The 27,597-nt window shown below is 42.5% G+C and overlaps 1 protein-coding gene across 7 annotated transcripts in view; it reads left to right on the top strand.

The window, feature by feature from the left end:
* MCF2 (MCF.2 cell line derived transforming sequence) overlaps nucleotides 1–27,597 on the top strand; it is a 105,018-nt gene that overhangs the window by 38,378 nt on the left and 39,043 nt on the right. For 5 of the 7 annotated variants that reach the window (XM_032331401.1, XM_032331400.1, XM_032331405.1 and 2 more), the window contains exons 4-11: nucleotides 1,529–1,619; nucleotides 16,538–16,657; nucleotides 17,470–17,586; nucleotides 19,105–19,254; nucleotides 21,198–21,331; nucleotides 21,631–21,745; nucleotides 24,349–24,468; nucleotides 26,885–27,076. In XM_032331401.1, coding sequence (XP_032187292.1) covers nucleotides 1,529–1,619; nucleotides 16,538–16,657; nucleotides 17,470–17,586; nucleotides 19,105–19,254; nucleotides 21,198–21,331; nucleotides 21,631–21,745; nucleotides 24,349–24,468; nucleotides 26,885–27,076 — 1,039 coding nt within the window. Of the gene's footprint in view, nucleotides 1–1,528; nucleotides 1,620–4,608; nucleotides 4,957–16,537; nucleotides 16,658–17,469; nucleotides 17,587–19,104; nucleotides 19,255–21,197; nucleotides 21,332–21,630; nucleotides 21,746–24,348; nucleotides 24,469–26,884; nucleotides 27,077–27,597 lie in introns of those variants that run through there. The other 2 variants (XM_032331404.1, XM_032331403.1) reach the window with 2 other exon arrangements.

The following is a 27,597-nucleotide window of genomic DNA, read 5'->3' as shown; positions in this document are numbered from 1 at the left end:
TGTTAGAGACCCATTTGAATGTAATAACAGGAAAAGAGCTTTTTAATGTGACTGTTATTATTATTATGATTACAAGACTCACTGTCAGAGCAGATAAGAAATAAAACTTAGAAGAGGAAACCAACAGCTACCTAAATTGCTACAAAAATTATACTGAGGATCTATGAAAACAAAATCGAGAGTCTGGAGATATTTGTCTTCATGAAGAAAAACATAGGTTGAAAATGATGATTATACTTCAAGCCTTTGATTTGTCTAAAAGGAAATCATACTAGCCCAGAGTGAGGGTAGCTCTTCTTCCATGGGTAAAATATGAAGATCAAATGTTAAGTAGACTCAAAAGTGATATTGCAATTTATTAGGAGGATCTTTTTGATATTAGAAGTCATCTGAGACTAGAATGCTTTAAAAGGTAAGTTTCAAAAGCTTCCTTGAAGATTTTATTTAGGTTGAAACAAAATTTTTATTTAATTTTTAAAAAAGATTTATTTATTTGAGGGACACACACAGAGAGAGAGAGAGAGAGAGAGAAAGAGAGAGAGAGAAAGAGAGGGAGAGAGAACACGAGCAGAGGGGAACGGCAGAGGCAGAGGGAGAAGCGGGCTCCTGAGGCTCTGTCCCAGGACCGGGAGACCATGACCTGAGCCAAAGGCAGATGCTTAACTGACTGAGCCACCCAGGTGCTTATAGGTTGAATACAAAAGTTTTTAAAGGAAACATTTTCTATTTATTAACCCTGAAGACTGAGAGGCCACAAATCTACAACGGTAAAAATATGGAGTTGCGTGAACAGAAGTCCTATCACAGAAACTGAATTTGTAGTGCATCCCTTAAAGCTTGAAAGTCTTTTAGATAAAAAGCAAATAAAAGCTTTATTATTCATTAAACTGCCTTCTCAAGGAGCAGACGAGATAGAAACCTATATTTAATGGTGTTTTTCTGAGTGAATGAATGGATGGGTGGCTCATTGGCTCATGATGGGTTGCCACGGAAAGGTAAATCTGATGTGATAAAGGGCAGCTGTCTGTAAGGTTTTCTCCTACCCAAGATTGCAGGATGTCACATTCATTTTAGTGACCTAGCTGCATTATGCTATCACGACTATTTAAAAGAATGATATTAGTGCCAAAAAGAAATTTTAAATATTGAGTAGTAGAACATGGAATTAAATTGGTTTTCCAGCATAGCACTTTTTGATAGCTTTCCCAATCCAAATTTATCTTTAGTTAAGACATCAGATGTAGGGGCGCCTGGGTGGCTCAGTTGGTTAAGCCTCTGCCTTTGGCTCAGGTCATGATCTCAGTGTCACTGGATCAAGCCCTGCATCGGGCTCTCTGCTCAGCGGGGAGCCTGCTTCCCCCTCTTTCTCTGCCTGCCTCTCTGCCTACTTGTGATCTCTGTCTGTCAAATAAATAAACAAAATCTTAAAAAAAAAAAGACATCAAGTGTAATGAAACAGTCAGAATTAAGGGCACAACCTAGCAAATTTGGGTAGTTACTAAGACCATTATTTCCTCTTATCTTGCAGGCAAAATGGATCTGACTCTCGGTTTACCATTATACTTGATCGAAGACTGGATACATGGTCTTCCCTCAAAATTTCTCTCCAGAAAATCTCAGTAAGTACCAATGCCCTCTTCAGCAGCTTTTTATTTTTGTTTTATACAGTGCTTTCTGTTTGTGGGAGTACAGAATATTTTGGTATTGGGCAATGAGGACAATAAAAGTATACAATGAAACAATAAAAAAAGATGGGATGGTGAGATGGGAGAGTACGCAGAAGGGTTGGTAGGGGGGATTAAGCTAAACAGCTCATTCAAAATGAAACCTAATGGGAAAGAATAAGTAGAGTTAGTGGTTCAAGTTATGAGTGAGAAGAGACTCCTGGCTCTCTGCCTTTCAGAGCAAGGTGAGTTTTTATGGGAGTTTTTTTTTTTTTAATGGAAATAGCTCTGTTGTATACTCACTGTATATGGAAAAGCATAAAGAAGAAAGTTTAAAGTAGCAGTCATAATTCATCCATCCACAAATAAACACCTTTTAACATTTTGATGTGCGTCTTTCTCACCGTTTCCCTCTCTGGGATAGAGTAGGGAAGTGACTCAACTCTAATATGACTTAGCTCCCTTTCGGAATCTCGCCCCCAGCTTCCCAAGACCCAGACAGAGAAAACAGTGTCCCTACGAGGAAAATACGAGAGCTGCAATCCTGCCCACAGCCGAGATAATCTTTCACGGTGTCCGGCTCAGCTGGGTTATGGGGGCTTTGTCTGACACTTGTTCATAGAAGAGGGAGGCGAGGAACCCGGAGATGACTGAGCTGGCGGGAAGGCGGGAGTACCACGTGGCTGACTTCCTCCATCAGACCAGAGTAGCTGGGAATCCATATATTTTTTTCCTTTGAGAACCCAACATCAATCATCAGAAATTCTGTCTCCTTGACCGACATGGGAGGCCACTCTCTCCCGAGGCAGTTGATTTGGTCGTGAAAGCAAGACAAAAATCTTTTTGCCCGTGTTCTCTTTGCTCCGCTAACCCAGCTGCTGAGCCTAAGAAATACGCTCACAGGGTACGACGGATGCGATCATTACTCTTCATACCCAGCCCAAACTGTTCTTCATCTTGAGCGAATCAAAGTGGTTTTTTCATTTGTTTCTTGAGCAGAAGCGTGTAACGGTAAGCAGTGGGGAGAAGAGTTAACAGGAAATGCACACAGGTTACTAAAATAAAATAGCAAAACCTTGACTTCCTGGAACATGTCGTTGCCTTTCACATTGGTATTGTAATTGTCCTGTAGATGAGGGAACGACATTAATATACACACTTAGGGGAGGGTTTGGTGATGACAGAGCAAAACGAGGCGAAGCAAGAACTGAATTTTCACGAACTTCATTTGGTGCTCTTTCCACCTGTTGCTTTCGATTGTTTTCCAGATGACTTGTGGGTAAACAAATACATTCAGTGTTTTTTTAGAAAAAGGTAAAATTCTTTTGGAGAGAGTGCGTCTGCCAAGCGTATACTGTTGAGCTGTGTCAATGGGGCAAAGTTAAGTAAAAGCTATTTATTTACCTCGCTCTGGCCTTTTAACATCCATCCTTGGGCTTGTTGAGATTTCAGTTCATGATTCTTTTATACTAAATAAAACACTTGTTATAATAAAACTTTTTTTATTACACAGCCCAGCTTTTTTCTTTTGGCCCAAACTCTCTGCTTGATTAAATTAATTTTTATTGAGTGACCATTGGGCACATGGAATTCATTTCTTGTTAAGGTTTTATTTCTATTAATCAAATAGGCCACTTGGAACAGCCTTGTTTTTCTTCTAAAAGAGAAAGATAAGATTTGGTCTTGATCCTGTTAGTTGAGGGTCAACAGAGTAATAGTGATTTGTTTCTTGGGAGGCGAAGGTCCCCTTTCTGTTTCCCTAGGGATGGTCTTTCATGGACCATATTCAGCCCAGAGCTTGGCACTCAGGGTCCCGTCATTCTCTTAACTGCCAGACTGCTGGTGCGAGGCAAGATGGATGCACTGGTGAGGGTGACACGTAGATTAGCGCTGTTTCCTTTTAACAGGTTAAATGTTTCTATTCGTGGTATAGTTTCTATGCCCATACTCAAGAATACATTAATTACATCTCTACCATAACTAGCCAGTGGGCGCAGTTTGCATTAAAGATAAATACTGAATGCAAGCTAATTTCAAGAGCAAGAGTTGCATTCAGAAAGGATTTCTGGTCCAGATTGTCCCTGTAACTGTCTTCGGCATATTACTTTGAACAAGTATCTTTGAAATAATTATACAACTCAATTTAAAGACCTTAATTTGTAAATTCCAAAATAAACTATGCGGTTAGGGTATACTCCATAATTAATGATTGGAAACAAAATTGTTTAAACAGAGCTTTTATTGCCTGGGGGCTCAGTCGTTAAGCGTCTGCCTTTGGCTTAGGTCATGATCCCAGGATCCTGGGATCGAGTCCACATCAGGCTCCCCGCTTGGCGAGGAGCCTGCTTCCCCCTCTCTCCTTCTCCCTGCTTGTGTCCCCTCTCTCATTGTCTCCCTCTCTCTCTCAAATAAATAAATAATTTTTTAAAAAGAGGTTTTGTTTATTTGAGAGAGAGAGAGCAAGCTTGAGCAGGGGGAGGGGGAGAGTTGGAGAGAGAGCAAAATCTTCGGATGAAGCAGACTCTGTGCTGAGCCTGAGTCCAAATGGGGCTCAATCCCAGGACCCTGGACCCTGAGATCATAACCTGAGCTGAAACCAAGAGCTTGTGGCTCAACAGACTGAGCCACCGAGGTACCCCAGGAAAAAGTTGGTGTGTTCTTTCTGGATTATTATCAAAATTTCATAAACTGTTGACTTTTCACAAGGCTTAAACTCAGAACAGAATTTAATAATAATACTAAAAAAAGCCAAATCCTGAAGTGTGTTTTAAGTTATAGAGCCGGGTTTTGTAGGACAGGAATAAAGATATCAGTTAGTACTACCTTCACAGAGATTCTTAGCATTCCACCTTAAAAAGCAAACTGCGCAGAGGAGAAAGCCAGTCCCAGCAAGCCCCTAGGAGGAGAGTGTGGTTTTTTTTTTTTTTTCCTTCCTCCACTCTTAGGACATGCCTGATCTTCCCGAGCTAATCCATGAGGCTCAATCTGGCTAAGTAATTGGGGGAATGTGTCCCCTGTGAATTACAATGAGCAGCCGGGAAGGCTCTGTCAGCTGACTAATCAGGGGTAGTGGGGTTTCTGCGAGCCGCCACCGCCACCGCGGTAATGGAAGCAGCCACGGTAGCTTTGTGTGACAGAGATTTTTGGCTGCCGCTTTTAAACACTACCCCAGAAGCAGCTCATATTTCATCAATGCTGCATTGACAATTGGAAAAGAAGAGTGTTCTTGTGTATAGGCGAGATGGCAGAAGCAACTCCCCCGAGAGGCAAGATGAGGTTCAGAAGGAATGCGGTAAGGGCTCTGCCTGCAGTCCTGGAAAGCCTGTATTCCCAAGTTCAAGTGCAGGGATGCTGCAGCATGGTGCTATAGCACAGACTGAGGCTGAATGGGGCTTTTAAGGACAGATGGAGAGAATGGAGATGTGTATTTGCATGAATTGCCTTGATGTGATTACTGCGATATTGACAGGGAAATGTAAAGGAGTCCAGGAGGTTGAACGTGATTTCAGAAACCTGAATGTGATTCCGTTGGTGAAGAAGCCTCATTAGTGAGCTTATTTGTGTCAGACCATATGAACAGTTTTGAATCGTTGGGCAGACTAGCTTTAAATAACTAGTTAAAATAATAGCTAACAAAAGGATTCATCTCTCTTTCACTGTGGTCGAGGCGAGGATGTTTTCGTGGACAGGTCTGGAGCCGACTTCATCAGCATCTGAAAAGGCATTCATGGGTATTACTTACTGTTCAAGTGAAAAATTTGAAGTCTAATGATTTGAGATATTTCAGATTTCATCTGTTCTCCAGATTCCAACTTTAAAGATGCAGGATTCTAGCCTGTTGACAACTTTTTTTTAAGGGGAAAAAAAGTGACTTGCTTTTCGTTGTAGATTAGGATTTAGAAACCTCTTCTTTCAGATAGGTTTCAAACTCTTTTGTAATTATTTTTTTTCCCTTCGTTGGTTCACTTGTATGCTAAATTCCCAGCAAATTTCTAAAGTGATATTTAGATGTATTTTGGGGAAATGTGAAAGAACATTGGCTAATTTAATAACTGGTCATCTTTTAAATGCCACTCTTTTTCTTTGAAAACTTAACATTATTGATGTTACCATTTAAAATATAACACTTGCTCATTTAAAAAAAACCCGAGGCAACACACAAAAACAAAGTAAAAATCAGCCTTAGGGAAAAAAATGACCTTTGGAATCAAAAGTAAGATAAGGGAACTAAACCAGTATGAGTTTTATTTTTGCTGGAGGAGAGTTAATATCACTGGGTAAGTGAATGATTAAAAAGCTTTTAGGACAGAATGATATTTTAAAAATTGCAGTTGAAGATGTGAATCTTTTTCTATTGACAAAATTGTATCTTCAGCTCTACGCATGATTTTGTACTTGGGAGTAAATAGTTTCAGACTTTAGACAGACAATTTCTAGTGTGCAGGAAATGCCTGTGTATGTGCTTAGCGGTATTGGGTGCAACTGACATTGGTACTTTTGTTATCAAAAGAAACTGACTTAAACTTTCTGGAAGTTCCTAATTCCTTTATATACATAGATGTTTTCTCAGTGCCAAACTTAGTTCTGTCTGTATGCACATATGTTAATATGCACACACGTAAATACAGCACACGAGTTCTAAGTGAATAGACCTATCTAGTCTGCTGCTGTGCTACACAAGATACAGGTTACCAAGGAAACCATGCATGGCTACTGAGGTGAAAAGGCTCTGAGTCTAGTTAAAGAAGGTAGGATGTGTTCATACTGGACTGTTACGCAGGTGACATTTGTTTGGACCTCGAGCAAGAGCATATGTTTCTTTTACATTGTTTCTGTCCTCCATTTTTCTCTGCAATGAATTACTTTAAGTGGCCCCTAGGAATACATATCTTGAAATGAAATTTATTGGATTAAGTTCAAGACCTAGAACTATAGTGGAAGATACGTTGGCTCTGTTTACATGTGTGGGCGTGACCAGAGTGAAAAATTTGAAACTTGCTGATGACACCATGGTTTGACCTTGTGGGATCTCTGGAGTTGGGCTGATTTTGGAGGCTATGATAGGTTTCACCTGGAAGGATGGGACAGTGGATCTAAAGTCCAAAGAGAGGATTAAACGGGTCACTCAGTGGAAATCACGATGACTGTGGCCATTGAGAGGGAGGGGAAGAGAACAGACAAGAAGGGCAAAACCTCAAGGAAGGAATATCTCCCAGGACTGTTCTGCCCTGAGGTAGAAAATGTAGAAAACATTTTCAAAGAGATACCTAGAGTAACTGACAAGTGCGTATAAGGTGTATGAATCGCCTCTCTTAGATGCCGCACAAAGGATTTAAATTAGGTTAATTTCCAGACTCTTGTACTGAAACAATGCATCAGGTTTATGCCTTTTGTTGTTACTGGCGTTCTGACTGCTGTAAGGGCCATGTAACGAGAGAATTTGAGGGTAGGCTTGAGAAGGGAGTAAATCATCTCTAGGTGGGAAAGGAAAGAGCTGGTTAATTCTGTGCCCATTAACTTGAAGAACCAGTAAGAGCTGTTGCAGAGGGCTGGGGCAGGCTGGGGGATGGCTGGGGAGGGCTGGGGAGTGGCCCTGTGCAGTGACTAGAGAAATGGCTCCAAGCCCTGTTGAAGGTGGGTAGCGTGTTCATCTTACTGAGGTGCCTTTAAGCAGTCACATGTTGACACTCCAAAAAAAAAAAAAAAAAAGCCTGCAAGAAGCTTTTTAAAAGCAATGCTGTTTCCTCTCTTATGCCATCTTTCTTTCTTTTTCTTTTTATAAAAATACAAACAAAATAAGGCTGACCTTTGCCCACATCCCCTTGCTTTTTCGACAGGTTCTCAAAAACGATTTATAGTTGTAAAATGTAGGGTTTGATTGTGGAAAAAATAGAAATTGTGCTTTTTCATGTTTATATAACCATACAGATTAGAGATTCTTAAAGCAGCACGGCAAAGAATTTAGAAATATAGTATCCCCAAACAGAAATGGAAAAGCTCGGTGGTCTTGAGTGATCTTCGCTGTCATATAGGTACGTTGGAAACGCCTTATGATAGGTGGCAGGTGGTTCATTTAAATGCTAGTTTTAAAGTGGATTTTCTTGAAACCTTTAGACAAATAACTGCATATAGAAAAAAAGGACTTTCTATACCTATGTGTATGTTCACACTCGAATACATGCAACCTGATCTTAAGTCCCTATGGCCGTTCAGGTTAAAATTTCTCCAGCGATCTGTCCCCTCAAGATTCTCCTAGCCAGCGATCACAGAAGACTATATAGTATGGATACTGGCCCGCATTCAGATACATGAAACATTATGCAAACTGGTAGTCCAAAGATGTGTTTTGTTTAGACAAATGTGTCGAAACACTAAGATGTGTCTGGTTTGTTTCAGCAAACTTTGAACTTATTTCCCATCTTTAAAAATCCTCAAGTTTCACGCAAATCTGGATTTCTGGCTTCTTTTGAGAAATCAGTGACTTGGCAAAGCCCACCTTTCTGTCTTACATTCAGCTGAAACTGACTAGTGAGTGCCATCCCTCTCCCAGCACCCGATGCTTTTCAGTTCACCAGAATCCCCACCATTTCCTATTACTCCTCATCATCTAGGGAGAGTGTGAGTTGTCATTTGCTTCCTCATTCAGGCTGTCTTTCAATTAAACCTGCCTACTTCACATGTTTACATTGTCCCCCTAACACATGGTAGGCATTCAGGTTTGTCACCTTTGCTGTAGGTTTCAGGTTTAGACTCTCAGCCTTGAAACTGATCCTTGTACAATCTTTGCCATGCTTCTCCAAATTCTTCCTGTTGCTCCCTTTTCTATCCATTAGGAGTTTCTCCAGAGGAAGGAGAGCTAAAATGAAAAAAAATGCATGTTCTTTTTGTTTTCCAGCCATAGCCTGTTTAAGAGTCTGGCTCTGCAGTCAGGAGAACCTGGGTTCTTCATTCTGCTACTTCCAAACTAGAAGTTCTCAGTGTATTAGCGCCCAACAGCTGCTGTAACAACTACAAACCACAAACTCAAAACAACACAGATGTGTTCTATTAACAGTTCTGGGATCAGAATTCCAAAATAAGTCTCACTGGGCTAAGAAGAAAGGTGTGTTATTAGCAGGGCAGTATTCCTTCTGGAAGTTCTAGAAGAGAATCCATTTTCTTGACTTTTCCAGGTTCTAGAGGCTGCCCATATTCCTTGGCTCATGACCTTGTATTCACTGACCTCTGCTTCTAGTGTCACAACTCCTCTGACTCTCCTGCCTCCCTCTCTGTTTTTTTTTTTTTTAAGATTTTATTTATTTATTTGACAGAGAGAAATCACAAGTAGACTGAGAGGCAGGCAGAGAGAGAGAGGGAAGCAGGCTCCCTGCTGAGCAGAGAGCCCGATGCGGGACTCGATCCCAGGACCCTGAGATCATGACCTGAGCCGAAGGCAGCGGCTTAACCCACTGAGCCACCCGGGTGCCCCTCCCTCTCTGTTTAATAAGGATCCTCGTGATTACATTGTTCCACCCCAATAATCCAGAATTATCTCCCCATCTCAAGATCCTTAACTTAATCATATTTACAAAGTCCCTTTTGCCTTATAAAATAACATTTATAATTTTCAGGGATTAAGATGTGGACATCTTTGGGGACTCATTATCTTGCCTACCACCGTCAATTTCTCCAGTTGTGAAACGAGGATAAAAATAGAACCTAATGTATGGAAAGTACTTAGCGCAATGTCATAATAATACTCATGATGATCATAATTCTTATAATAGTGCTTTCAGTAGAAAGCTATATTCTTACCCATGGTTACCCAGCCAGTCTCCTCTCCCCTACCATAAGGCCTTGAGAGGTCCTGAGTATAAATGAATGTGTGTATTTGAAAAATTCTGTATTTGGGGCACCTGGCTGGCTCAGTTGGAAGAGCATCGGACTCTCGATCTCAAGAGTTGTGAGTCTGGACCCCATGGTGGATATAGAGATTATTTAAAAATAAAATCCTAAAAAAACACAACTTTTTAAAAAAAGATTTTACTTATTTGTCAGAGAGCACAAGTAGGGAGAGCAGCAGGCAGAGGGAGAAGCAGGTTTTCTTTTCTTGCTGAGCAGGGAGCTCGGATGTGGGGCTCAGATGTGGGGCTCGATCTGGGATCGAGACCTGAGCCGAAGGCAAACGCTTCACTGACTGAGCCACCCAGGCGTCCCTTAAAAAAACAACTTTACAAAATTTTGTATTTGAGTCTAGTTGACACACAGTATTATGTTAGTTTCAGATGCACAGCATAGCGATTGGACACTTCTTTGGGCTATGCTGTGCTTCCCACAAGCATAGCTCCCATCTGTCACCGTATAACACCACATAGGATCATTTTCTGTATTCCGTGTGCTGTATGTATACACACACACACACACACACACACACTTTTTTTTTTTTTTTTTTTGGCTAAAGAAAGCTAAGGAAAGTAGTCGTTCATGTGAGGTTATGGATTTGCTCTAACTACACAGTGTGGCAAGCACCTGTTTAGGTTCAGGATAAGTAAACAAGAACGGGGATCAAAAAATCCAGTATGTCTGGTTTGCATGCGGGATCTGATGGGCGCGAGGGATGGAAACCATATACAGGGTCTGAACTGTAGGATTTCATTTTCTAAAAAAACATGACTGACCAATCAGATGGGATTGTTCGAGGGCCACCCAGCTGTTTGGTGGTTATAAAGCTCTGGCCTACAAGGTATTTATTGCTCCAAATGGCTATTAAATTTGAGAGTAGCTATTAGTTTAACAAAGCCCACGTGTTCTAGGAGGATCCACATGGTAGCAAAATAAAGATTCTAAAATTACTGTATAATGAAAAACATTGTAAATGTAATTATACAAGCACTAGCTGAAGTTTTCATCCTTGATAATGCATTTTCTTTAAAAACGCTAATTTTGTGGGCTTTTTATGACGAGCAAATCACTAAGCATTTTGAATGAATTAAGGAAGGAGAATGTATGATAAAATAATCAGGAAGTTTTACTTAAGAATGATTTAATTAGAATATAGAATTATCTTTAGAGGAGTTTTTTTTTTTTTACAGGTGTCATTGTTTGCGATAAACCACTTTTTCAAATACAGGGAGTAACTGATTTTGTTTTTTAGATTTTACTTATTGATTTGAGGGTGACAGAGAGAGAGCACCAAGGGAGAGGGAGAAGAGATTCCTTGTTGAGTGTGGAGCCTGAAGTGATCAAGCCTGGGCTCGATCCCAGGACCCTGAGATCATGACCTGAGCGGAAGGCAGACGCTTAACTGAGCCACCCAGGCGCCCTATAGGCAATAACTGATTTAATAAATAGCTAACAGGGGTGTGTGTCTGGCTCAGTCAGAAGAGTGTGTTACTCTTGATATCAGGGTTGTGAATTTGAGTCCCGTGTTGGGTGTAAGAGATGACTTAAAAATAGATGAATAAATAAAACTTATAAACAGTAAATAAAATGAAATATGAAAAAAAATTAGCTAACATAAAATCCCTCATTTATCAGCAGACGGATATCCCTAAACCCTGCCTGTACTTGTTTTCCTATGGATTCTGCGGGCACTGGTTCTAATTTTCTCTCCTCTCAGCTTTGTTCCCTCCTGTGTAATTCGTTGTCCTTGGACCTAGCTGCGGGACAGCCTTGCTCTCCGAGGAATGGCAGGCTGAAGACCGGGGCCTTACCTCAGCCAGAGAGCTGCCACGTGGCCTTCTGTGTTTCTAATAGTGTCCTCATCCTGATTTTCACTCTGCAGCCCCTGATGGCTTGGGAGGTGGGCCAGTATTCCAGGCTTTCATTCGCTTAGCCCGAGGGCCTTGCATCTAGAGATTTCCTATGTGAGACCAGAGAGTATGACATTAAGGAAAAAGTCAGAGAGACAAGGATGATGAGACCAGGTCCACCTAGAGTCCAGGACAGAATAAAGCAGATTTTGCTTGAAGTGCTGGCAAAGGTAGGGTGCTTTCAATTTCATTTAAGAGGAAAAAAAGTAAAAAGGCAAGCTGGGTCAAGCCTGGTAAGTATAATAATGATTCTGGGAATGTGTCTATTTGAAGAAGAAGGAAAGGCTTTGGGGCACCTGGGTGGCTCAGTGGGTTAAAGCCTCTGCCTTCGGCTCAGGTCATGATCCCGGGGTCCTGGGATCGAGCCCCATACCGGGCGCTCTGCTCAGTGGGGAGCCTGCTTCCTCCTCTCTCTCTTTGCCTACTTGTGATCTCTGTCAAATAAAAAATAAATAAAATCTTAAAAAAAAAAAAAAAGAAGGAAAGGCTTCACTCCTAAAGAGAATGCGGTAGAAGCAGACTCCGCTGTCAGTCTAAAAATAGGTCCAGAGTTCTCACAAGTTTCTGCCAGCCTCCCCCTCAGCAAGCCTTTATCGATAACCCACAAGTTTTCTACCTAAACCCACTTGCCTTTAGGTCCAAGAATCCTTGGTAAAATTTAAAAACGATCTCTTTATTTTTTTATTAGGTTATGTTAGTCACCCTAAAGTACTTTATTGGTTTTGGATGTAGTGTGCCATGATTCATTATTTGAGTATTTTATTTTAGGGTTTATAGAATGCCTTTATATTCATTATTTATTTTAATTCCTACAGTAACTGTAGGAAGTATGTACCCTGTTTAGCATAAAGTAAAATGCACATGATGTACATGCTGTAGGGTAGCCTACACATCCTTCTGGGACTCTGTCTCCTTCCAGTTCTCTCTCACGTTAGCTCTGTTCTTTGACATAAGCCTCCTCCAGCTGCAGGGCTCGTGGCCGCAAGTGGGTCTTGAACTGCACCCTCCAACCTTTTGTCCGGCAACGCTAGTTTGAAGAACCCAGGGCAGGGCTTGGGTCCTCCTGACATCAGCTCTTCATCCACTACTAATCAGGGTGTGTTGGGAGGGCGAGGTCTTGAAGAAAGAGAGCAGTTCTCTCTAGTAACACTAGTAAGAGACTGTGTTTGGACTGTGACAACAGAATATCGTGCCTGGCTTATAAACAACAGGTTGGTTTTTTTTTTTTTTTTTTAAAGATTTTATTTATTTATTTGTCAGGGACAGAGAGAGAGAGCGAGCGAGAGCGCTAGAGAGCGCACAAGTGGGGGGAGCAGCAGGCAGAGGGAGAAGCAGATTCCCTGCTGAACAGAGAGCCCAGTGCAGGGCTCGATCCCAGGACTCTGGGATCATGGCCTGAGCTGAAGTCAGACGCTTAACCCACTGAGCTACCCAGGCGCCCATAAACAACAGGTGTTTATTTCTTACGGTTCTGGAGGCTGGAAGTCCAAGATCAGGGTGCTGGCAGTTGCGGTGTCTGGTGAGGGCCTGGTTTCTGGTTCATATATGGCTGTCTTTTCTCTGCCTCTTTACGTGGCAGAAGGGGCGAGAGGGTCTCTCTGGGGTCTCTTTTATGAGGGCACTAATCCCCTCGTGAGGGCTCCGCCCTCGTGACCTAATCACGTCCCCAGTGCCTCACCTGCTAAGTCGCTCACATTGAGGGTGGGGTTTCCCCGTGAGTTTTGGAGGATGTAACCATTCAGCGTACAGCAGAGGACGAGACGTTTCTCACGAAGGGAGAGGGTAGCACACACGTGGCCGTCTGGGGGAGTCATGATTGGACAGCCATCCCCATTTGTGTCTTTTTGTAATCTGAGTAATTTATTGATTTAATTTTAACCTCTTTTCTTTCACCTGTTCGTGAGTCTCACACTCAGTCCTCTTCCCTGCTCTGGTTCTCACTGCCACTTAACTCTGGATTTATGACCCTCTCAAATTGGACTTAAAGATTTTGTTTTATTTTTTTAAGATTTTATTTATTTGAGAGAGAGAGAACGCAAGTGGGGTGAGGGGCAGAGGGAGAAGCGGACTCCCCGCTGAGCAGGGAGCCTGATGCAGGTCTTGGTCCTGGGACTCCGGGATCATGGCCTGAGCCAAAGGCAGATGCTTCACTGACTGAGCCACCCAGGTGCCCCGAAAGATTTTATTTTATTTTATTTTATTTTAAGATTTTATTTATTATTTGACAGACAGAGATCACAAGTAGGCAGAGAGGCAGGCAGAGGGGGTGGGGGAAGCAGGTTCCTTGCCGAGCAGAGAGCCCGGTGCGGGGATCATGACCTGAGCTGAAGGCAGAGACTTTAACCCACTGAGCCACCCAGGTGCCCGAAATATTTTATTTTTAAGTAATCTCTATACCGATCATGGGGCTTGAACTCACAGCCCGGAGATAAAGAGTCCCATGCTCTATCGACTGAGCCAGCCAGGCGCCCTTGAAATTGAAAATTTAAAAAATTTTTTTAAAGGTTTCATTTGAGATGGAGAGAGAGAGAGACAGAGAAATAGAGAGAGAGAGAGAGCGAGCACACAATTTAGAGGGGCAGAGGAAGAAGGAGAGAGAATCCCAAGTAGACTCTATAGAGCCCGACTTCGGGCTGGATCCCAGGACTCTGAGATCATGACCGGAGCCAAAATTAAGAGTCAGATGCTTATCCTACTGAGTCACCTGGGTGCCCCCCCCTCTTGTTTATGAGAGGGAAAAAAAAATCCCTAGTTTTTTTAAAAAAAAAGATTTATATATTTATTTTAGAGAGAGAGTGGGAGAAGGGGCAGAGAGCGAGGGAGAAGGAGAGAAGCAGACTCCCTGCTGAGCATGGAGCCGAACGTGGGGCTCAGTCCGAAGACCCTGAGATCATACCCTGAGCTGAAATCACGAGTCCGAGGCTTAACTGACTGAGCCACCCAGGCGCTCCCCCCAAATCTCCAGTTTTAAATGTGTCTTTCCCGAAAGTCTAGGTCTTACACCTCAGTGAAAGTTACTCTTTTTGTTACTAGACTTTCGTTTCTAAAGCAGGTTTAGGGTCACAGCAAATCAAGCACAGGAAGTGCAGAGTTCTTATGTAACCCCCGTCTCCACTTTGTAGCTTACTAATGTTTGTTTCATAGTTCTGTTCCATTATGAATATTCCAGCCTGCCTGAACGATGGCTCATTTTAAGCATTTTTGTCATGTTTGTCCCTGTTCTGCTTTAATCCATTGTTTGGGGGCCGATGACTCAACATTTCCAGTCCAGACTTCTTTCCCTCTGGACTTGTCCACATGTCTCTCTGATGGTCATCACCTGGATGTCCTGCTGACCCTTCCAGCCCCATGTGTGCAGGATTGGGGAATCAGTCTCTTGTCCCCCTTCTTAAAACCCACTTCTTCTGGAGCGCCAGGCTGGTTCAGTTGGAAGAGCATGTGACTGTTGATCTCACGGTCATGGGTTTGAGCCCTGTGTTGGGTGTAGAGATTACTTAAAAAAAAAAATTTTTTTTTTAAAGTTTAAAAAAAACCCTTGCTTCTCCTGTGTTCCCCATGTCAGCAAGGGTCTTGTCATGCACCCCATTACTCGAGCGATTGGTTATTGACTGGTGCGGTCTCTCGCATCAGACACAGTCTGTCATCGTGTCTTACATATTGTACCTCCTAAATCCTCCACTAATTACTGCAGCTGTTCTGCGTTTCAGAAACTCATCAGCCCTGATCTGCATTACTGGGCCGGCCTCCTAGCTCATCAGGCCGTTTCCACTCTTGTCCAAGTCCTGTCCTTTCCTAAAGCCAGAGCGATCCTTCCAAAATGCAGATCTGACTATATTGCTCTGTTGCCTAAAACCTCTTAGAGTCTTCCCTTGCCTCCAGGGAAGAACCCAAGGTCTCTCCTAATCTGGCTCCTGTCCATCTTTCTAGAACCACTTCCCATTGCCACACTCCCTGGCATCATTTTCCTCCACCTTTCTTGACTGGGACCTACTTCTCAGGATTATTACCAAGACGTACTATGATAAAGTTACAAGTTACTTGACCTACTAGACATTTGATGTATATTGAATATGAATATTGGCCCATATGAATATTGGACCATACTATTTTAAATCTCACTAATTTTACATAGTGCCCTCCTGGTCTTGTAGTAATTATGTCTTGGCCGCCTATTGCATCTTAGTATTCTAGAAACATTAGTGCTCCAGAATGACATTCTGACCCAATTAATTCCTTTTTATGCTTCAGAGAGATTGTTTTGACTTTCCTAGGTCTAGGATGCCCTGTACTATCACTTCCTGTTGCATAGTATTCTATATTTCCTTCATCTCACTTACTAACTTGGGTTATAGAGTGACTGAATGCTAATGGTGCGTGACAATCATGCACTTAACTTCAGGGAGTGGACATGGAGATGATACTCAGTGAGTGTTGCTTGGGTGAAACTAGAAATAAGACTCCACAGCACAGGTTGCTTCCTTTTTTTTTTAGTGCAGGTACACAGTATTGAAGCTCCCTTTGGTTTGCAGGGTTATCCCAGGATCCTGCCTTTCAATTCTGTTTCCCAGAGAATAAATGCAATTCAAGTGCAAATGACTAACTTTAAAATGAAGTTCAAGGGGCGCCTGGGTGGCTCAGTGGTTTAAGCCTCTGCTTTCAGCTCAGGTCATGATCCCAGGGTCCTGGGATCGAGCCCTGCTTCGGGCTTCCTGCCCAGCGGGGAGGCTGCTTCTCCCTCTCCCACTCTCTCTCCTTGTGTTCCCTCTCTCACTGTGTCTCTGTCAAATAAATAAATAACATCTTTAAAAAAAATAAAATGAAGTTCAAGAGTAGAATTCTCTGTAACTTGGGATTTACTGTAGTGTGAGAAAATTCCAGGCTGTGGATGTTGCGAGGGTCTGATCTGATGACCTTACACTAGTTTTATTTCCATTTCCATGTTTTTAGATTGTATCAATATCCATTTTTAAAGTTTTGTCCTTTTAGTGGCCTTTATTACTTTCAAAGTCAGTTCCTTTCATTACATATTTTCTGCTACGTGCTTACTTGAGTGGATGTTTTGACAGTTTTTTCTTTCTGCAGGTTTCTTTTCCTGGGAACTTGCACTTGGTTTTGGTTCTGCGTCCTACCAGTTTTCTTCAACGAACTTTCACAGACATTGGATTTCGATTTAGCCAGGAAGACTTCATGCTCAAATTACCAGTAAGAGTATTTTATTTAAATGTTTTTTCTCTCTTTAATTCTCATAAGGAATTTGTACCATGCTGTTGATGTTTTACCTGTGCTCACAAAGCATTTAGAAGAGAAAGATAGAATTTGTCTTCCCAAACTATAAATTTGAAATGCCTAAAAGTCTTCCTTCTGTTGTTAAAATAAAGGAATAGTCTAATCAGTTTATAATGAGCAATTCCTTTTGAAAAAATATCTTTGTCACATACGTTATATATGTGTGTGTGTGTATGTGTGCGTGCGTGTGTATAAAATCAGGACTTTTTATTTTTAGAAAAAAAATTGAGTGTGTGTTTTATGTATTTGACTCCCATGAACTTACATCCTGAGCTAGTTCATAGTACCATGATCTTTTTTTAAAAGCTATTTTTATACGTTTTCAGGGTAAGGAATAGAGCCCTCATAAATTGTGATACTTTTGCAAAGACCAGTCCCTCCTCCTAAGTTCTAACTTGCCGCATTGAAGCCCTTTTACTTTGGTGTAGGCGTAACATTCTTTCAGAAGGTTGGCCATTAACAGTACAAAATATTAGATCAAGGAGAATTAGGTATTTGGGTTTCTATGGAGATCAGTCTTGCTTTACAGAGAAATGTTTCGTAAATGAAAATGGTTACTACTTAAAGAAGGTAGTGCGTACATGTGTGTGGGGGGGTACAGGAGAGGACTGTTAGAACCATTTATATAAGATAACTTTGTGCTGATGAATGCTGAAGTTCATTGTACAATTGAATGGAGGGATGCCATGAAGGGCAGTTAACGGTATCTTTCTTGCTTATTTATATAGGTGGTTATGCTGAGCTCAGTTAGTGATTTGCTGACATACATTGATGACAAGCAGTTAACCCCTGAGTTAGGCGGCACCTTGCAGTACTGCCACAGTGAATGGATCATCTTCAGAAATGTATGTTGTCTTCGCCCTTACTGTAGAGCCTATAGTTCATATTCACCTTTAAATCTAGTTCGAGAATTTTTTTTCCTCTTTGGGAAAAACAGGTATCTGGGGCACCTATTTTTGAAAAACATATAATTCAACATCTCGATTTTCTTTCAGAGGAAATATTTAGGAATGCTGCAGAGTCACTGAGGATGGCCATTGAAGGAGGGACCTAGGGAGTAAGGTGATCATGCTCCGCCCACCCCCTCCTGGTGGCCTTGTAGTAACTTGGAGAAACAAAGAGTTTGGGTTCAAATTTTAGCACTGCCGAGTTTTAGCTATATAACCTGGCACGAGTTATATACCCTCTGTGTCTCGGTTTTCCCAGCTATAAAGTGGGAATAATAGTACTTTAGCTCCTAGGGCTACTGGGAAGATCAAATGAGAGAAGCAGCCCTCAAGAAGTGTGAGTAGTAGTATTCCTCTCGTTCGAGTGATGCTTCTGAGGCTGTTAGAATGATAGCAGAGATGCCTTCTGTCCGAGAGATTTACAAATAGGCAAGGGCCCCGTGCCTCAAGGTGTGAGTTTATAGCGTAAGGCTCTTTACTCCGCATCCCCGAGATTAGGGAACCCTTCTGAAGAAAGTGATACTGAATTAAATCAGGATTCCACGTTCATCTTTATTTGTCATTCAACAGTTCTGTTCACTCATACGAAAAGTGTATTGTCAAAATTAGTGGTGTCTAGCCTTTAATAACCCATGAGACTTTAAATGAAAGAGCAGATTACCTTGAGCTGCATGGGAAACATAACCTTTATATGGTCTCTACATGCTGCCCCCCCTTTTTTTCCTGAGTAATTGATTTTGGAAACAATCAACCATACAACCTTCCTTGACATTTTAGGGCAACAGGGCCTTTGGGATCACAGTTTCAAGTCTTCTGCCTGAATGAATTGTCGTGACCAGTTTGTTCCCCCATCACCTTTGTCCATTGCTGTGTTTGGAATGATAATGCTTGCTCATAAGTTATAATAAAGAACATCAAGTGGCTTTGATGTTCTCATCTCTTCAGAAGTAGAGTTCATAGAAAGCCATTTTACACTTGCACAGTTTAATAGGATAGGCCTAAACCAAGGCAGAAAACAAATTTCTCAGTACATGGCATCTTAAGAAATTTTCAGTGATGCCTCGCTGGTTCAGTTGGAGGAGTTTGAGGGTCATGATCTCAGGGTCATGAGTTTGAGCCCCATGTTGGGTGTACAGATGACTAGAAAAAAGAAACTTAAGAAATTTGTTTTCGATGATGTTCAAGAAATAAGTACAGATGTTTGGATAAAAGGCATTCGAGAAAACTCTTCACCTTGCATTAGTTTCATAGAAGCTCAGATGCAAAATTGGATTTGATTGCCAAGGGCAACGTCACCTTTTCTTAGCAGAGGAGAGGTCATCGTATATGTGCATTGTCAGAGCTAAATAAAAGTAAATACAGTTACTGGTCCATGGCCGTTTCCATGGAATTAAAAGGTTCACTGGCTCTTTGCAGGCTATAGAAAATTTTGCTCTCACAGTGAAAGAAATGGCTCAGATGTTACAGTCCTTTGGAACTGAACTGGCAGAGACAGAACTACCAGATGACATTCCTTCAATAGAAGAAATCCTTGCAGTTCGTGCTGAAAGGTATCACATGTTAAAGGTATGTCTGGTAGAGTCAACAAACGAACGTTCTCCGTGGTCTTTCTTTTCCTAGAGAGGTGTTCAGTGCCTGTCTATTTCATGCTGATTGGGGGGCAGGGAGAATGTCCTGGGTGTGTTGAATGCAACGGTCCCCTTTGCAAATGGTGCCTTCTCCTGTGAAGTGCTTTATTTGTTCATACGATGGTTTTTAAGTGCCCCAGAAATAGAAACCTAGGATCATCTTCGTTATCGTGTATTCTTTGTCTCATCAAAAGGCCCTCTCATCTGGCAAGCTGGAGAATCAAAAGGCAGACAGGTGTTCTAGTTCAGTATCCACCACAGGAGCAACGTGAAATGGAGAAGGAGAAGCGGAGGAGGAGGCAGGAGACCTGTGACCAAGGCCAACATCACCAAATTGGTTACAAGCTTTCTTTTCCATAGAGTACTAGTTTGTTTGTTTTTTTAAGCAGGCTCCATGCCCAGCGTGGGGCTTCGAACCGATGACCCCGAAACCAAGAGTTGCGTGCTTTGATAACAGGAGCCCCCAGAGTCCTAGTTCTTGATGTTTCGTGCCGTAGACCTTAGATGGCAAGCTTATTTTGCCCTCCTGCACAGCTGTCTGGAGTGTTGGCTTTTGAAGGATTCCGAGTCACCATTCAGACAATCACCAAGTGCTCTGAGATTCACCTTCCCCAGAAAGTTGAAGAATGATCTGAAGACGAAAAAAAGAAAAAGATTGATCTAAAGAAGCACCTACGAAATAATTCACATCCTTTCTAGGACAGTAGGCTTGCTGGGGGGGCCCTCCCAGGTAGACGCTCTGTGTCGAGGTGACATTTTTATTTAATTTTTAATTTTTTTTTGAGGTGACATTTTTAAATTAAGAAGAGGAGAGAAACTGAAATTTTGAATCGTAGTCTAAACATAAAACTGTTCAAGGAAAGGCAGCTCTGTCCCTCCTGAGTTCCGTGATCAGAGAATTGGCTTCTCCTCTCTCCGAGGTGGAGTTAACTTACGAGCACAACGAGGCTGGTGCTGATGAAGCTTGTGCACGTTGTAGGGTCGCTGTGAGGATGAAATGGAGTATGCGGTGTGTGCACGACAGCTCGGCACGGAGCTGGTGCTTCGTAAACGTGTGCGCTTCCTGTGTTCTCACTTGTGGCGGCTGGTGTCACAAAACCTGTTCCCAGACAAACACACGTACGCCTGGATTTTTTGCTTAACGTTTCAGAGGACCCTTGGATCTCCTGAAAGAGGTCACAGATCACTCTTAGGTGCCTGAAAAATCTACCCACCAAGGTTAAGACCTTCTGAATAGAAAGAAGCATATGTGGGGCGCCTGGGTGGCTCAGTGGGTTAAGGCCTCTGCCTTTGGCTCAGGTCATGATCTCAGGGTCCTGGGATCGAGCCCTGCACTGGGCTCTCTGCTCAGCGGGGAGCCTGCTTACCCCTCTCTCTCTGCCTGCCTCTCTGCCTACTTGTGATCTCTCTCTCTGTCAAACAAATAAATAAAATCTTTAAAAAAAAAAGAAGCATATGCTTCATGATGAATTAATTAACCCAGACGTGCAGTAACGTCCTACTTAGGGCAGTCAGCACTTGGTCATGATTACGGATTAGTAGGAAAGGCCCTGGACTCCACTGGAGTGTACCGCGCTATTCCTGCTTTGTTGGAGCACATTGGAAATATTCGTAGGACAGAATAAACTAGAGATTTCTACCAGTAAGAGAAGGAAACGACAAGTGGAGCCCGTAAAGATCTTGTAGAAACAGTGATTGCAGCTTCCGTCTCAGCAGCCAGAGGCTTCTTGGAGATCCTCATGGGTTTTGAATTCCGTGGCACTGATGTCCTCAGTAGAGGCTGTTCTAGAATGGCCGTTTGTCTTCTGCATGCTGTAGGTGTATGCTTCCTTCTCTTTAGGTCATTCCGATTAGGCTACATCCCACTGTGCCTTTTTACAGAACGATATTACAGCAGTAACCAAAGAGGGGAAAATCCTCCTCACAAGTCTGGAAGTGCCCAGCACCGAAGACCCCGTCGGTTCAAGGCTTGAACACCGTCACCACGTGAATGGGGACTGGCAGACTGTTAACAAGTGAGTACTCTCCTTTTGGTTTAGAGTTTCTTATTTTATCCCTCTGAAAGGGAATTCTGCATTTCGCTGCCATCTGTTAGGCATGAAAATATTCCTGGACCTCTGGGAATCAGAACACCTTCCCTGGTTGTCTCCCAGAGAATAGTTTGCTTGTATAAGAGGTTCTGTGGACATCGATGGTCTATTCGTGGACCGGGTGTCACGGCCTCTGACTTTGACTCTGATTCTTAATGTCCAGACCGGGCTTATGTACATACCTACAAGACGAGAAGGGCTTCTAATGACTTCACTTTGTTAAGGTTGCTGACTCAAGTACATGATATGGAGATCGCTTTTGATGGATTTTGGGAGAAACACCAACTAAAAATGCAGCAGTATTTGCAACTATGGAAGTTCGAGCAGGATTTTCAAGAGGTCAGTAAAAACACTCCTTTTCACATTTTTTTTTCCATTATGCCAGAGATTCTCACTCCTTGATCATCAGAAATATAATCTCACAAGATGCCCCTTTATATCCAGAGAGAGATGAAGAGGGGGCAGATGTGAGTGAACCCTGCCAGGATGTCTTTCTTTTAAAAAAAATTATTTAAATTCAGTTTAATTAACATATAGCATATTATTAGTTTCGGGGTAGAATTTAGTGATTTGTCACTTGCCTATGATGCCCAGGGCTCATTCCATCACATGCCCTCCTTGATGCCCACCCCCCAGTGACTCCCATCCCCCACCCCCCTCTCCAAGTTGTCTTTCTTGCTTACTAATGTCCTATGAGCAAGCACGTGAGTGCTAACATGTAAGACAGGACTAAGTTGCTGTTCACCCTGATGTTTATTATTGTAATTTATTTTACATATAAAATGCTTTCAGCCTGAAATTTCCTTTCAGCTTTCCAAGGAAATAATACCCACTTCCTTCTTGATTTTTTTTTTAATACCATATACCTATACTGACCATATTTAACATGATATAACAGAAAATTTTTCAGCTCCAATAATTTATTTCTATGACAAGCCTAATGCATGAAGTGAAACTGTGTCTAATTATACATTTTGGTAAAGGTCACAAAGAAGTACCTTCTTGTCGGATGCTTCTGGAAAATGCATCACATGGGGTCAGGCTCCTCGCAGTCTCTCTCATAGTACTTTACCGGGAGGTCCGAGGAAAGCTCCCTACTTTTCTCTCTTGAATGGGGTCAGCCTGTTTCCCCCACATGACTTTTCACACTCGCTCGGTATTTCATCTGTTCTGAACACGGGATCAGGTACCTCTAGCCCTTTCCCTCCTGTGATGCCAGCAGATTTTGGAATGTGGTGCTCTCTATGAAACCTTCCTTAAGGAAAGAATAGGCCAGGTTGCTCTTGGGCCTTCCGGATATTTGTGTCTTTCTCCTCAACCGAACACATGAAAAAATAACTCCTTCCCAAGCACACCCATTGTGCCTCTACTTCCTTGTTAATTTGCCACCCAGAGAAAATTCTTGCCCTATAGTTCTATTGTTTCTTTAAATCCTTGTTGCCTTGCGAATCAGTGTTGTCGTCCTTGGTCTTGGATTTGAATTTCACTGACATGATCTGTATCTCATGGTCACCTGCAAAAAGGTTCTATAGGTAGAAGCTTAACTTCAAAAAAATCTTGTTTGTAAATTCCAGCCATCCAGAAGAGTTTACATATTCTCAAACTTGAAATATTCTTGAATATACAGGATAGGAATATCCTCTTGCATAGCCACAGTCCAATGATCAAATTCCGGACATTTAAAGGATGCAGTATTTTACATGACCTACTGTTGGTATTCCAGTTTTAATGATTGATTCAATGATGTCATTTCTATCATCTCTTCCCCCTCCAGTACAGGATTCAGCCTTAGAGGGTCAGGTACTGTATAAGTTGTCATGTCTAGTCCCCTTTAATCCAGAAGATTTCCATTGCCTTTCTTTGTCTTTTATGACACCGCCATTTTTGAAGAGTACAGTTCTTTTTCACATAAAATGTTCTTCGTCTCCCATTTGTCTGACATTTTCTCACGATTAGATTAATCTTTGTGTGACCAGCACGTGTACTATGTAAGTGACGTGTTCTTCCATTCAGGGGTAAGTGGGGTCCTCCTGCCCCTCCTTGTTGATGTGTGCTCCTATCACCCTGTTGGGGTGCTGTAGAAGTTCTCCACGGTATCATTACTCTCCTTCTGCTTGTAACTAGTAAGAAGTGGGTGGGGAGAAAATGTAAGGTCATATAACCCTTTTGCTGTTTATCAAAAGTTCTGGGTGGGTTTAGCATCGATGAATGATTCTTGCTTCTGCCCGTCCTTACTATGATGGTTGCAGAATGCTGATTTTCCCAGTTCACTCTGCCCTCCGTATTCCCCAGTTCCCACAGACGTGCCGCTGGGGGCCAGGGTTCTCCCTCTCCCCGTTTCTTTGTGTATCTGATTTGAGGGTTCGTGACTTCCCAGTTTTGTGATGGTTTGTCATTCTTTGTTCTTCACGATTTTGGTGTTTCAGACTGACTACTGTGTCCCTGTGACATGGCCAGACTTCTTTTATTGTCATCCCTTCCTTACTTTCTGGGATAAAGAGATATTCCAAGTTCATTTCATACGTACTCTGCCTTAGTCCTGGAATCATCCATCTGGCTGAGGAGCCCTGGGTTCTTTTTCTAGGTTCCAGCTGTGTTCATTACTACTGGAGGGTCTTTGTTCCCAGGACCACTGACCACAGAGCTTGGGAATATAATATGCAAGTAAATACACATGCATACACTTTGGTACATGTCCGCATATATCTGCCTGTGTACATAGTGATATCTTCTATCTCATGAGCACACCCCGAGATCCAGGAGGTTAGATTTTAATAGAGTATAGCAGTTTCTGAGAATAAAATAACAACGTATTCTCCACACATGCCATTTTTCCGTGTTGCTGTCCTTTTTACTAGCATTTCCTACAAAACTGGATTAAGGGAAAATGCTTAATACCTTGTATGCTTTTAAGACTTGTATTTTTTTTTTCCTATTTATAGCTTGTGAGTGAAGTTGAACTTCTGTTGAACCAGCAAGCAGAGTTGGCAGATGTAACCGGGAACATAGGTCAAGTAAAACAAAAAATAAAGAAGTTGGAAAACTTAGATGAAAATTCGCAGGTAAGATCCCAACTGAGATGTTCACTATTCTAATAGTTACATTTTGATGGTTTTGCGTAATATCAGCCCTTATGGGCCACCTTTCATCGCAGTAGTCTGTATAATTAGTTTATAATACTGTTCTATATTCTTTTCTGATCAAGGTGAGCCAGATGTGACACTGCAGACGTGTCCTGTGCTTGTCATAGGTGGCCTCTGAGACGATATGAATGGTTTCAGACCTGTCATTAGGAACAAAGGTGTAAATCATTTTGAAGAAGCTAGAGAAAAAATGCCCATCAACAATGCTACTTGAGGGGCGCCTGGGTGGCTCAGTGTGTTAAGCATCTGCCTTCGACTCAGGTCATGATATCAGGGTCCTGGGATCAAGTGGTGCGTCAGGCTCTTTGCTCGGTGGGGAGCCTGCTTCTCCCTCTCTCTCTGCTTCTCCCCTTGCTTGTGTGTTCTTTCTCTCAAATAAATAATAAAATCTTTAAAAAAGAATGCTATTTGGTACTGGAAATGATGGAAATAGACATGAGCGTAATTCCTTAACTCTCCATCGTGCGGCTGTGCAGTTGAAGCAGACAGCCATTCAGACAGATGAGTCTGCTTAGTCTTACTTGCCTTGTGACCTTAGTACATTGATTAAATTTTCTCAGCCTTGGTGTCTGCATTTATACATTGGGGATAAAGTGATTGACTTTGCAGAATGATTGTGAGGATTCTTTTAGATGTTGTGGGTAAAACACTTAGCACAGTACCTAGGATAGATGATCATATAATAAATAATCAAAAGAGCCAACAGTTTTCATTTTGCTGGTCTTAAAGGCTTGGACTCAAGGCTTTCATAGTTAACAAACTAGTTTTGCTCTTCTGTCGTAGGTGTTTTTAAAGGTGCATTCCCAGCAAACAAGTAGATTTGTGGGTATACTGTAAGCGTCTAAAATTGGAATTTGTGAGGCAACAGCTGCAGTGACCAGTTCTAGAATTATGCTTATAGGTTGCTGTGACTGCGTGGTAATTGATAAATCCCTGTGGCATGGTAGAAAGAGAAGGCAAGAGGCAGCTGGGTGGTTTAGTGGGTAAAGCCTCTGCCTTCAGCTCCTGTCATGATCCCAGGGTCCTGGGATCAAGCCCCGCATCGGGCTCTCTGCTCAGCGGGGAACCTGCTTCCTCCTCTCTCTCTCTGCCTGCCTCTCTGCCTGCTTGTGATCTCTGTCTATCAAATAAATAAATAAATAAATAAAATCTTTAAAACAAAGAAGGCAAATTGGCTTGGAAATAAGGGCGGTTTGGAGTGTTATTTTTGTTTTAATTTTTTTTTTTTAGTTTTGCGGTAAAAGAAAACCTCACATAAAATGAAATTTACTATCACAGCCATTTAAATAAAATTTTATTTGAGAACAAGAAAGAGGGAGGGAGAAAGAGAGTGAGCATGAGTGAGGTAGAGAGGGGCAGAGGGAAAGAAAGCATCTCAGGCAGGCTCCACGCTCGGCACAGAACCCGACGTGGGGCTCAGTCTCGGGACCCTGAGATCAGGACCAGAGCCGAAATCAGGAGTCCGGCCCTCACCCACTGAGCAACCCGAATGCCCTCTGTCTTCCACATTTTCCGGTATACAGCTCAGTGGTGTTAACCAGAGTCGCATTGTTGTGCAACAGATAGCCAGAAGTTTTTCATTTTGCAAATCTGAAACTATACCCATTAAAAACCACACACACATACACACACACACACACACACACACACACACACAGACACACACACACACAGACACACACACACACACACACACACACACACACACACACCCAAACTCCCTGCTTTAACCGTGGGCTTCCCTCCAGCTAGGTGGGCTGGGCACTTCCTCGTTAGGGCTTTAGTTTTCTTGTTTTCCCTTCACAGTTATTTCCTCACCACCTCCTATTTCAGTTGCCAGGTTGGGAGCAAGTGGGGGGCCAGGAGGGGAGGGGGGGATGCCGGTCGTTGACCCAGTGGAGGCCCCTAAGATCCCTGCAGACTTGGAGACCCTGCGGTGTTCACTTCAGGTGTGTACAGTAATGAGGCAGATGATGACTAAGGAGATTGCCAAGGCCCAGACGGTACAAAACCCATTAGCTTGCATTTGGCCCCGGGTACGTCACCGAGTATATGCGCTTCTGTTCTAAATCTGCCCGTATCAGGCAAGGCAAAGCTCATCCACACTCAAGCAGGCTCTGGGGCCAGAACCACGTGGGTTCCTGATGGCGTCACTGCTGTAGCTAATGACGCAACCGTAATCTTTTTTAGAGCCTGCAGAAGTGTGACATACAATTGTATTTCTGGCACCCTCTCTGCCCTGCTAAACCAGTTTGCTTCTCAATTACTTTCTTGTGCTTCCTGTTTTTGAACAGCTGTCGTACCGTTGTTGTTTTTACTTCCTTCTCAAAATTAGGATCTGTTAGCGAAGGCCCGCTTTGTGATACTACACGGACACAGACTTGCTGCAAATCACCATTATGCCCTTGATTTGATCTGCCAGAGGTGCAACGAGCTCCGGTACCTCTCTGATATTTTGGTTAACGAGATCAAAGCCAGAAGGATACAGCTCAGCAGGATCTTCAAAATGCATAAGCTCCTACAGCAGGTAGTGTCACAAGGCCTGAGAATATTTTTTTTTTTCTTAATGGTTATGGGGTAAAGGTCTGTCTGAGAGAGCTTTGGAATTAAACTTGTGAGACGTTGAAGGATTGGCTTCGATGATGTTCATTTAACGCATGTACCTTTGCTGTGTTCATGGCAAGTGGAGTATGGTAGGGATTTTGGCTTCTGTCCCGAGTATTGAGATCGCGGTCGTGATGGCTTCTTTTCTATTTTGGGTGCATCTGTGACTCCTCTCCTCTGGTGGTAGTTTGCAGTCAGCACACTTTGCAGAGCCCTAGAGGCATTTTGCTAAAGCCAGAAACTCCTTCCACGCGCCATAGGTACCGCAGTAAGAAATTAAACAGTGACGGGAAGCTAGAGGTCTGACCCCTTTCAGAGTTAGCCAGTGAAGAGAAGAGCTGGCCTCGGAAGTGGAATGTAGAATGAGGCTATCATTCGCAGACGTCGTATCTGAACACGAACACTTGAATCTGTACATCTCCCTCTTCGGCAAGGAGGCTTGTG

The sequence above is a fragment of the Mustela erminea genome, chromosome X (genome assembly GCF_009829155.1).
Source record: "Mustela erminea isolate mMusErm1 chromosome X, mMusErm1.Pri, whole genome shotgun sequence".
NCBI lineage: Eukaryota > Metazoa > Chordata > Mammalia > Carnivora > Mustelidae > Mustela > Mustela erminea.
This window is presented reverse-complemented; position numbering and strand designations above follow the sequence as displayed.